General features: G+C 46.4%; 1 protein-coding gene across 1 annotated transcript in view; it reads right to left on the reverse strand.

Moving 5' to 3' along the window:
* Positions 1–12,617, reverse strand: part of LOC124036070 (proprotein convertase subtilisin/kexin type 5-like) — a 44,991-nt gene that overhangs the window by 15,068 nt on the left and 17,306 nt on the right. Inside the window, exons 8-10 of the mRNA XM_046350195.1 lie at positions 11,002–11,214; positions 4,967–5,067; positions 654–757 (exon numbers count right to left, since the gene is read on the reverse strand). Of these exons, the coding sequence (XP_046206151.1) occupies positions 654–757; positions 4,967–5,067; positions 11,002–11,214 (418 nt within the window). The remainder of the gene's footprint in view (positions 1–653; positions 758–4,966; positions 5,068–11,001; positions 11,215–12,617) is intronic.

The following is a 12,617-nucleotide window of genomic DNA, read 5'->3' on the forward strand; positions in this document are numbered from 1 at the left end:
CAGAGTTCTACCTTCAGACACATGAAATGCTTAAAAATGGGAACACTTTGCCTTCCTGGTTCCAGGGCTGCTGAATCAACTGCACCTACCACCAACAGCACAAATCAAATAAAAACATAGGAACGCAAGGCTTTATTCATTGTTTTTTTTTACAGAAATATTTGGTGATCGACTAGGAATGCCTTCACGATCGACCGGTTGGTGACCACCGCCTTAGAACAACCAATCAAAACAGCCTTCCAACCAAAGCAGTATCACAGCAAAACATCAGTCAGTTAACCCAATCCACACAGCCAATCAAATAGTATTTCCCCATCCCTCCCTCTCTTTAAACCTCCGCTCTCCATTTCCTCTGGGTGAACTCCCCACCTCCTCCCTTTTCTCTCTCACTCGTTTTCCCAATCCTCTTTGAAACAGCCGCTTGGAGAAACTCCAGGACTGCAGTCTCAATCTCACACACTCACACTCCACAAACACACACACACACTTATGAAACGAAGTACTCCGCATGGAATCCCTGACAGGTAGTTGGCAGGCGGTGGGATGGTTTATGGTGAGTGACTGGGCTCAGAGTAAAGTGAAGGGTACGAAAGAGAGAGCGGAAAATGGGGTGAGTAGCTGAGGAAGGAGAGGAGGCGAGCAGTGTTAAGCACCGTTGTATCCAGCAGCGTTGGTCTTCCAGTCAGGGGCGTTGAGGTGGCCAGCTCGAGACGTCTTGACAATGATGTGCTGAACATCCCTCCATGACAACAGAGGACTGGAGGAGAAATCACAAAACACCACAGAAACATACAGGTAACCACCAATATGCACAGACTTAACATTGTGTGTGCGTGTAACGTCCATATGGTGCATGGGTGTTTGCGTGTAACAGAAAGAGAGCGGGAGAGTTCGGTATAGCAGATACAGTATGCCCATCCATCCACCTCCCTCCCAGCTCCAATCTCACGTGATAACCATTACAAGATGGCATCCATGTGTCCTTTGATGTAAAAATGGTGCTTTAAAAAAAATTATATATAAGTAGGTCACCAAGTTTCCTGGGAATCCCTTCATATGCTGTCCAGATGCTCCATTATTTTCTCCCGCTCTCATCTCTCCCTCATCCGCTGAGCACAGCATTTCGGAACATTCCGAGGCTGAAGGTTTTCCTAGACAAGAAACTAGTCCCCAAAGATATAGAGTGGGGTCTGAAATTATTGACACCCTTGATAAAGATGAGCAAAAATGACTGTATAGAATAAATAATTCAAATACTACAGTATATTATAGAAGTTGAACATGTTTGGGAAATTATATTAAAGCAATACAATTGCTCAGAGAAAGATATTTTGTTTAACAAGTAATACAAAAAAATGATCTCAAAAAAGGTAGGGGTCAAAATTATTGACACCCCCTTCCGATACCTCACCTTGTGAAGATAAAGTCACTGGGCCTTTAACTAAAATATTTGATGAGTTGGAGAACACATTGGGATCTTAGACCATTCCTCCATACAAAATCCTTCCAGATTGTTGATATCCTTCGTCCATGCTTATGGACGGCCCTCACAACCGGCCTTAATTGGGAGTCCCACAGGGTGGAGCACAATTGGCCCAGCATCGTCCGGGTTTGGCCGGTGTAGGCCATCATTGTAAATGATCATTTGTTCTCAACTGACTTGCCTAGTTAAATAAAGGTTACATTTTAAAAACCACAGGGTTTCAAGTCTGGAGACTGAGATGGCCACTGCAAAATGTTGATTTTGTGGCCAATTAACCATTTCTTTGTGGATTTTGATGTGTCTAGGGTTACTGCAGCCCTCATCCTCCACATACAACACCCGTTGTTCCAGTCACATTCTGTTAAAGGTCCCGAATGCACACACATCCCTGGGTCGCTCCTCTTTTCAGTTCGCTGCAGCTAACGACTGAAACAAGCTGCAACAAACACTCAAACTGGACAGTTTATCTCAATCTCTTGATTGAAAGACTCAATCATGGACACTTTTACTGACAGTTGTGGCTGCTTTGTGTGATGTATTGTTCTCTACCTTCTTGCCCTTTGTGCTGTTGTCTGTGCCCAGTTATGTTTGCACTGCTACCATGTGGTGTTGCTACCATGTTGTTGTCATGTTGGGTTGCTACCATGCTGTGTTGTAATGTGTTGCTGCCTTGCTATGTTGTTGTCTTAGGTCTCACTTTATGTAGTGTTGTGGTGTCTCTTGTCGTGATGTGTGTTTTGTCATATATATATATATATATAATTTTTTTTTAAAAATATTTTTTTATCCCAGCCCCAGTCCCCGCAGGAGGCCTTTTGGTAGGCATTGTAAATAAGAATTTGTTCTTAAACGAAATGCCTAGTTAAATAATAATAATAAAGTTGCTGGAAGATCCAGTTGTGCTCAAGTTTCAGCCTCCTGGCAGAGGCAACCAGGTTTTTGGATAAAATGTCCTTGTACTGCAGTTCATGAAAGTTCATGAGGCCGTTGACCTTAACTGCTCCAGGATCAGTGGAAATAAAATAGCCTCATAACATCAAAAATCCACCACCTTATTTTACAGTAGGTATGGGATTATTTTCTGTATAGGAATTGTCATTTTGATGCCAAACCCACCACTGATGTGAGAGGCCAAAGAGCTCTATTTTTCATGTCATCTGACCAAAACAACAGTTCCAATGCAAGTGCCAATGCTGTGTCGCTAACTCCAGGCATTTACATTTATACACTTTTTTTCACCTTTATTTGACTAGGCAAGTTAAGAACAAATTCTTATTTTCAATAACGGCCTAGGAACAGTGGGTTAACTGCCTTGTTCAGGGGCAGAATGACATATGTACCTTGTCAGCTCAGGGATTTGAACTTGCAACCTTTCGGTTACTAGTCTAACACTAACCACTAGGCTACGCTGCCGCCCCTGCCAATAAGGTGTCAATTTCAGACCCCACTGTATATACGCTCCCTTCCATATGTATTTTGACAGTAAAGCTAACATTTTAAATGTGGCTTTATATTCCAGCATTTTGGACTTGAGATCAATGTTTCATATGTGGCAACAACAGTACAGAATGTATTGAGGATATTTTCATACATATCCGTTTTACCGTTTAGAAATGAAAGTAATTTATGCATCTAGTCCCCCCCCTACTGAGTAGATAAATGTTTCTGAAAACTTCTAAATGATAAAAATCATGAATGAATCATGAATAATGGTGAGATGTCATTCAGAGGCTACAACAAAACACCATCACCAATAATAGGCGAGGGTAGCATTTTTTTTTTGAGGGAGGGGGGTAATGATCTTTGCGTCTCTAACCTTCCAACTCATCATTACTCACAATTAATTCCTAATTGTACATAATCATAGTAGCATCCACATGAAAGTAACAGTGTTCAGAAATATATACTCTTATTTACAATAAAAGTGACTCCAACATGGCGCAAGACATTTTTCACCATTCAGTTTCCTATTGGGCAAGAAGATCATCCAAAACACAAACCGCAAATGTATCCAACGAGTTTGTATCGTCACAAGCTTTTTGTGCAAGGAATATGGGACCAAATACTAAACTACTTAATACACTAGGTGAATTTGTCCAAATACTGACTTATTCAAAATGGCCAGACGAGACAAAGTGCTTTCATTTCTAAAACGGCAAAAACAGATATGTATGAAAATACCCGGGAAAAAAAAGTGACATTGTGTACTGCCTCCTAAGGAATTTATCATGGAATAGAGAAAACCTTCACGGCTAACCGCTGCCATTTATCATGGAATAGAGAAAACCTTCACGGCTAACCGCTGCCATCAACCTCTTGAACACTAGTGTTTCACTTCCCAGGAGTCATCCCTTCTCCTGCTCGCTGTCCAACACCCACTCGATTCACTACGTTTTCCAAAAAACTAATTGAGGTGAAAACCAGAACCAAAACCAGAAGCTGACGCATGGGCGTCAGTCACGGCATATCAATTCCACAAGGACAAGAGACTAGAAACAGACTCACAGGTCTAAGAAGGTATGTCTTCTGAAGGGAAAAGCAAAAGGTGTACCAACTCCTATTACCATCCGTGAAAACTCTGATTTATTGACAATTAAAACCAACCAATGTTCACCACTCCATCCATAATTCACATTCTATAAATGTTTCATTGTCATTAATGTTGTGCAATAACTAGGCCATCTAAAATCATTTGAACGCTGACGGGTAACTCACGCACACACACACAAACTGTTCCCACAGCTCGTTTGGTCCCCACAGATCCGACATCAAACCCTGCTGATGTCGGAGAGTCTCCTCTCATGTTCTGACTGAAGTGTAATTATGGTATAAACATACGGGTGTAATATGAGGCGGAGGGGGGGGGGGGTGAGATAAGCTGGCTTTCAAATGACAGAGCAGACCTGCTCTCAGCCCCTCTCGAAAATATGTTTATCAAAGTCGGCCAGCTCGCTTTCCTATACCAGATAACCACTGATACCATCAGCAGCGCTCAAAGAGTTGTGGCCAATCTGATCCGCTTGACGAGTGTGTGTGTGTGTGTGTGTGTGTGTGTGTGTGTGTGTGTGTGTGTGTGTGTGTGTGTGTGTGTGTGTGTGTGTGTGTGTGTGTGTGTGTGTGTGTGTGTGTGTGTGTGTGTGTGTGTGTGTGTGTGTGTGTGTGTGTGTGTGTGTGAGTGTGTGTGTGTGCGTGAGTGTGTGTGTGTGCGGGTGAGTGTGTGTGTGCGGGTGAGTGTGTGTGTGTGCGGGAGAGTGTGTGTGTGTGCGGGAGAGTGTGTGTGTGTGCGGGAGAGTGTGTGTGTGTGCGGGAGAGCGAGAGGGTGGAGGGGGTGCAGCAGAGAAAGAAAGAGCGGGAAAAAAAACGGGAGAGAATTGTGATAAGCAATGTGAGCAGTGGGATTGATTGACTGACTGGCTGAACTGAACTAACTGCAGTGCACAGGCAGAGTCGTGTGAATCCCTGAGTTAAGGTTAACGAGCTTACTTAGCCTCCAGGGCCAGTGCGATGATCCCAGCTGCCATAGGAGCAGACGCCGAGGTCCCTGTGTGGCTGTCTGTGCAGCGCTGCCGCAGATCTGTGGTGATCTACAGCGGGAGGGAGAAGAGGGGATGGAAAGAGAGGGGAGGCAGGGTTCAGTCCTGTGGATCAGGGGGAGATTGAGGCACACCTGAGACTGCACACATTCCAGCTTTGATATGCTGCCATGCTAGAGATGACACACACGCACTACCCTGCTGTTCCCGAAGGTACCCAGGAAATAATTTCCCAGTCAGAGGACCACAGGGAGTGGAAAGCAGGGAAATATTTTTTTGCAGGTGCCTCCTGAGTGGCGCAGCGATCTAAGTGTGTTGCGGCGTCACTACAGCCTGGGGTGTCATTACCGTCCGTGACCGGGAGTCCCATTGGGTTATCGCAGAATTGGCCCAGCGTCGTACAGGTTATGGGAGGGTTTGGCTGGGGGGAGAGGGGGGGCAGGCCAGGCGCCTGCAGGCTGACTTCGGTCATTAGTTGAACAGTGTTTCTTCCGACACATTGGTGCAGCTGGCTTCTGGGTCATTTTTTATTTCACCTTTATTTAACAAAGTAGGCTAGTTGAGAACAAGTTCTCATTTGCAACTGCGACCTGGCCAAGATAAAGCATAGCAATTCGACACATACAACAACACAGAGTTACACATGGAATAAACAAAACATAGTAAAATATACAGTAGAACAAAATAAAACAAAGTGCAAATGAGGTAAGATAAGGGAGTGAGGGCAATAAATAGGCCATGGTAGCGAAGTAATTACAATATAGCAATTAAACACTGGAATGGTAGATGCACAGAAGATGAATGTGCAAGTAGAGATACTGGGGTGCAAAGGAGCAAGATAAATAAATACATACTGTATGGGGATGAGGTAGGTAGATAGATGGGCTGTTTACAGATGGGCTATGTACAGGTGCAGTGATCTGTGAGCTTGTCTGACAGCTGGTGCTTAAAGCTAGTGAGGGAGATATGAGTCTCCAGCTTCAGAGAATTTTGCCGTTTGTTCCAGTCATTTGCAGCAAAGAACTGGAAGGAAAGACGAGCAAAGGAGGAATTGGCTTTGGGGGTGACCAGTGAGATATACCTGCTGGAGCACGTTCTACGAGTGTGTGCTGCTATGGTGACCAGTGAGCTGAGATAAGGCAGGGCTTTACCTAGCAGAGACTTGTAGATGACCTGTAGCCAGTGGGTTTGGCGACGAGTATGAAGCGAGGGCCAACCAACGAGAGCATACAGGCCGCAATGGTTGGTAAGTGTATGGGGCTTTGGTGAAAAAACGGATGGCACTGTGATAGACTGCATCCAGTCTGTTGAGTAGAGTGTTGGAGGCTATTTTATAGATGACATCGCCGAAGTCGAGGATCGGTAGGATGGTCAGTTTTACGAGGGTATGTTTGGCAGCATGAGTGAAGGTTGCTTTGTTGCGATATAGGAAGCCGATTCTAGATTTAATTTGGATTGGAGATGCTTAAAATGAGTCTGGAAGGAGAGTTTACAGTCTAACCAGACACCTAGGTATTTGTAGTTGTCCACGTATTCTAAGTCAGAGCCATCCAGAGTGGTGATGCTGGACGGGCGAGCCGGTGCGGGCAGTGATCGGTTGAATAGCATTCATTTAGTTTTACTTGCATTTAAGAGCAGTTGGAGGCCACGGAAGGAGAGTTTTAAGGCATTGAAGCTCGACTGGAGGTCAGTTAACAGTGTCCAAAGAGGGGCCAGAAGTATACAGAATGGTGTCGTCTGCGTAGAGGTGTATCAGAGAATCACCAGCAGCAAGAGCAACATCATTGATGTATACAGAGAAGAGAGTCGGCCCGAGGATTGAACCCTGTGGCACCCCCATAGAGACTGCCAGAGGTCTGGACAATAGGCCCTCCGATTTGACACACTGAACGATGTCTGAGAAGTAGTTGGAAAACCAGGCGAGGCAATCGTTTGAGAAACCAAGGCTGTCGAGTCTGCCAATAAGAATGTGGTGATTGACAGAGTCGAAAGCCTTGGCCAGGTCGATGAATACGGCTGCACAGGGGGGGGGCTTTACTTGTATTATTTTCTATGGCGGTTATGATGTCATTTAGAACCTTGAGCGTGGCTGAGGTGCACCCATGACCAGCTCTGATACCAGATTGCATAGCGGAGAAGGTACGGTGGGATTCAAAATGGTCGTTAACTCCGCTTTCGAAGACCCTAGAAAGAAAGGGTAGGATAGATATAGGTCTGTAGCAGTTTGGGTCTAGAGTGTCGCCCCCTTTGAAGAGGGGGGATGACCGCGGCAGCTTTCCAATCTTTGGGAATCTCAGACGATACAAAAGAGAGATTGAACAGGCTAGTAATAGGGGTTGCAACAATTTTGGCAGATCATTTTAGAAAGAGGGTCCAGATTGTCTAGCCCGGCTGATTTCTAGGGGTCCAGATTTTTCCGAACAACAGCTATCTGGATTTGGATGAAGCAGAAATGGTGGGGGCTTTAGAGGATTGCTGTGGAGGGTGCCGGGCAGTTGACCGGGGTAGGGGTAGCCAGGTGGAAAGCATGGCCAGCCGTAGAGAAATGCTTATTGAAATTCTCAATTATAGTGGATTTATCGGTGGTGATAGTGTTTCCTAGCCTCAGAGCAGTGGGCAGCAGGGAGGAGATGCTCTTATTCTCCATGGACCTTACAGTGTCCCAGAACTTTTTTGAGTTAGTACTACAGGATGCAAATTTCTGTTTGAAAAAGCTAGCCTTAGCTTTCCTAACTGCCTGTGTATATTTGTTCCCAACTTCCCTGAAAAGTTGCATATCACGGGGGCTGTTCGATGCTAATGCAGAACGCCACAGGATGTTTTTGTGCTGGTCAAGGGCAGATCGGTCTGGAGTGAACCAAGGACTATATCTATTCCAAGTTCTCAATTTTTTGAATGGTGCATGCTTATTTAAGATGGTGAGGAAGGCACTTTTAAAGAATAGCCAAGCATCATCTACTGACGGGATGAGGTCAATGTCATTCCAGGATATCCCAGCCAGGTCGATTAGAAAGGCCTGGTCTTAAAAATGTTTTAGGGAGTGTTTGACAGTGGTGAGGGGTGGTTCGTAGACCCATCGCGGATGCAGGCAATGAGGCAGTGATCGCTGAGATCTTGATTGAAAACAACAAAGGTTTATTTGGAGGGCGAGTTAGTTAGGATGACATCTATGAGGGTGCCTGTGTTTACGGATTTGGATTGTACCCGGTAGGTTCATTGATAATTTGTGTGAGATTGAGGGCATCAAGCTTGGATTGTAGGATAACAGGGGTGTTAAGCATGTCACAGTTTAGGTCACCTAGTAGCACGGGCTCAGAGGATAGATGGGGGGGCAATCAATTCACATATGTTATCGAGAACACAGCTGGGGGCAGAAGGAAGTCTATAGCAAGCGGCAACTGTGAGAGACTTGTTTCTGGAAAGGTGAGTTTTTAGAAGTAGAAGCTCGAATTCTTTGTGTACAGAATTGTATAGTAATACACAACTCTGTAGGCTTTCTTTGCAGTAGATTGCAACACCACCCCCTTTGGCAGTTCTATCTTGGCAGTAAATGTTATAGTTAGCAATGGCGATTTCAGGGTTTATGGTGGTTTTCCTAAGCCAGGATTCAGACATCCGGGTTGGCAGAGTGTGCTAAAGCAGTGAGTAAAACAAACTTAGGGAGTAGGCTTCTAATGTTAACATGCATGAAACCAAGACTTTTACGGTTACGGAAGTCAACCAATGAGAGCACCGGAGGGTGGAAGTGGAGCTAGACACTGCAGGACCTGGATTAACCTCTACATCACCAGAAGAACAGAGGAGAAGTAGGATTTTTTTTAAATCTGTTCCCATTGCATGGACTTAGTATATCAAGGGTGGGAGAGAGCTTAGCGTTTTGCACCAAATCCAGTCAGACACAATAAAAGCCATCAAAGGGATCCCTTGCTGACCAACCGTCCGGTCACTTCAAATCAAAAATCAAATCAAATGTATTTATATAGCCCTTCGTACATCAGCTGATATCTCAAAGTACTGTACAGAAACCCAGCCTAAAACCCCAAACAGCAAGCAATGCAGGTGTAGAAGCACGGTGGCTAGGAAAAACTCCCTAGAAAGGCCAAAACCTAGGAAGAAACCTAGAGAGGAACCAGGCTATGTGGGGTGGCCAGTCCTCTTCTGGCTGTGCCGGGTGGAGATTATAACAGAACATGGCCAACTTCAGAGGTGGAAGACCATCTACAGACGCCAACATATCCCGGTTGTTGGACTGAAGACACCAAAGGTAGAATGGGGAAACCAGCTTGTATCTGGGTCACAGTGATGGAGGGAGGCATGATTGAGAAAGCTGAGTCCTGCTGGTAGAGGATCTGGGGCTGTATTCATTAAGAGTCTCAGAGTAGGAGTGCTGATCTAGGATCAATTTGCCTTTTAGATCATAATAAATAAGATGCATATGCACAGGGAGGGACCTGATCCTTGATCAGCACTCCTACCCTGATATGCTTTACAAATACGGGCCCTGGAGTAGGACGTTGTGTGCATGACCGTGTGTGTTGAGGTGCTGGTCATTATTCTGCGTGAGTCTGGAGGCCAGCGCTGGCCTCGCTGGTTCTTAGGGACTGCTCTCTCTCCCTCTTTCTCTGCTTGGTCTCTAGAACCTCTATTGGGAAAACACTGCCAGACAAGCTGGGACAACAGTCACTGTCTGTCTGACTGTCTGCCCCAATGCCAGCGGTGGAGAGTAGGAGGGGGTTAGCCCAGGACACACAGCTTGACACCGACACACTGACCTCATTCACTCAGCCTTGGGTTCAAAAGCCATGTGCTTTAAAAACAACCAAAGCTTGTTTGTCCACACAGGAATCAGTTACGTGTTCGTGTGCCATCTAGTCGGCCTAAATGACAAAGCAGAATTAGCACATTAGTGCTCTCTCTCGCTCTCACACACATTACGTTAGTCCATCATATCCCATGACGACTTCCACTTCTGAGTTCACAGTGAAGTTTTTGGGTGACTGTCGAGTCCAATCCGAGATCCAAACTGTATCGCAGGCAGGGCCATGCGCAGTCCGTGTTGGCGAGGGTAGGTATGGTTATGTCTCCTGAGCTGTTTTGACTGTTTCTTTGTGCTCCTCTCCTCCTCTGAACACCGCTCTGGCAGAGCTGCCGTCAGGTGGAACGGTGGGCAGCGGCATCCTCCAGGTCTGTGGGTTTGATGGTGCACTTCCTCAGCGCTGCATCTGCCCCCCTACAGACCGCCGGCCGTACAGGATCTTCTGCAAACAAGCGCTCCACAAGACATTCTAATGACATGCCCAAGCCAGCAGTCGGTGTTTGAGTGACCGTGGCCTCCATACTTTTGCAGTTGGTCAAAGCCAGGTGATTCCCAGGATGCGCTGCAGGCATCTTACGTGGAGTCGCTCGAGCCGCTTGTTGTGGCGACTAAGTGACTCAGACTTCACAGCTGTAAACAAGAGTGGGGGTGCAGGCGGCTTGATAGACGGCGACTTGTGTGGAGGTGGAGATCCCCGTTTTGGAAGACCCTACGTCTGATTTTCCCGAAGGCAGCTGATGCTTAATCCTGTTTAGAATAGAGGTTGATGCTGCTGCCCAGGTATTTGATTGACGGGACTATTGCCAGTGATGTGGTCACTGGTGAAGACAGGCATGGTGGGTGGAGAGCTAGCTCTGTCTTGGTGGTGTTGATACAATCCCATCCTACTATAGACCCTCACAGCCGATACAAGGACGGACTGAAGGTCTTCCAGAGTGTGGGCCACAAGAGCTCTCTCACTCACACACACACACACACACACACACACACACACACACACACACACACACACACACACACACACACACACACACACACACACACACACACACACACACACACACACACACACACACACCTCAACTATCAGAAAGTCGTAGTTTGCTCATCCCTCTGCTGCTGTATGTTGTGGTAAGAATGGAGGGTCAGTCTCACTCACACACACTTACTATTTTGCGGTCGTAGTTCTCTCCGCTACTGTAGGTGGTGGTTAGGGTGGAGGAGCACTCCTCCAGGTACCAGGGCTTGCGTCCGCTCTCGGCGGTGCTGGAGATTGAGATAGTGTAGATGCTGTTGGTGTAGCCGTCACAGGAGCAGTGGTCCCGGCTCCGCCCGCCGTTCCCTGACGCCCACACAAAGATGGAGCCACGCCCCTTCCTTCCCTGGCAGGAAATCAAACCATTGTCAATTAGATCAGAGGCGGGATTTCCTGCCCGTGGGAACAACGGTTCTTCCGCCCATTGACGCTGTAATGGTAATAGCAGGTGCATGCAGCAGTGGCAGGGGAATGAGCACATGAATTACATTAGCCCAAATTACTTAATGGAGCAGCACTATCACACAGCTTCAGTAAGCGGAGATATTTACATAGAAATACAATTACTTGAGCGGGTATCCCCAATCAAATAAAGTCAATGATGCCAAAATGCCAAAATTCTATTTATATGGGTTTTTATTGGTGTATCATTGGCAGAGAAACTGGAGGGAGCCTACTGCTCTGTGAGCTCTGACTGTCACTCAAACACATCCACACACACAGAGGGGATAAAAGGTGGAGGGAATCACTTCAAAAAGGCCTCTGTCAGCCTGTGATAAGAGATAGAAGCGAGTGAGGAGAGAATCAGACAGGACGAAACGCTGACGGAAAACTGGGACCAGCTTTAAAGGGAGGGAGGGAGGGAGGGAGGGAGGGAGGGAGGGAGGGAGGGAGGGAGGGAGGGAGGGAGGGAGGGAGGGAGGGAAAGGGAGGGGCGAAAAAGAGAAGAGAAGCTGTGCGAGAAAGGAGGGGAGAGATACAGAGGGTGTGTGACAAACAGAGAGAGACAAAGAGAGCGAAAGAGCAGGTAGGGAGATGATGACTTATTGAAGCAAGAGGGAGACCGACAAAGACAGAACAAAACATTTTTAAAAACCAAAAAACGTTTACGAGACAATTAGCTCAAGTTTCCAAAGAGAGCGTGGGGGCTGGGTCTGGGGGACCTGCACCCTCTAACCTAACAACAGCAACACACACCTCTCCCTAACCGGTCAGTAATATCTCAAACATACGGGGGCCAACACATTTTCTCCACCCTTCCAACTGGTTACACAGTCTCCCCGCTCACTAGCCTGTCACATCCCCTTTTCTGTAGGCCAACCTGCCACGGTGCTGCCACACACACACACACACACACACCTCCAACCATCTGTCATAATAGTCCAATAGACTCTGTAGCTTCCACGCACAACAAAGACATACACTGAGAATACAAAACATTAAGAAAGCCTGCTCTTTCCATGACATAAACTGACCAGGTGAGTACTATGATCTCTTTACATTTATTACATTTTAACAGACAATCTTATCCAGAGCGATTTACAGGATCAATTAGGGTTTAAGTGCCTTGCTCAAGGGCACAGACAGACTTTTCCAGTCGGCTCTGGGATTCAAACCAGCGACCTTTCAGTCATCGGCCCAACACTCTTAACCGCTAGGCTACCTGCCGCCCTTATTGATGTCACTTTGTTAAATCCACTTCAAATCAGTGAAGATGAAAGGGAGGAGACAAGAGTAAAGAAAGATTTT

This window comes from Oncorhynchus gorbuscha, linkage group LG05 (assembly GCF_021184085.1).
Source record: "Oncorhynchus gorbuscha isolate QuinsamMale2020 ecotype Even-year linkage group LG05, OgorEven_v1.0, whole genome shotgun sequence".
NCBI lineage: Eukaryota > Metazoa > Chordata > Actinopteri > Salmoniformes > Salmonidae > Oncorhynchus > Oncorhynchus gorbuscha.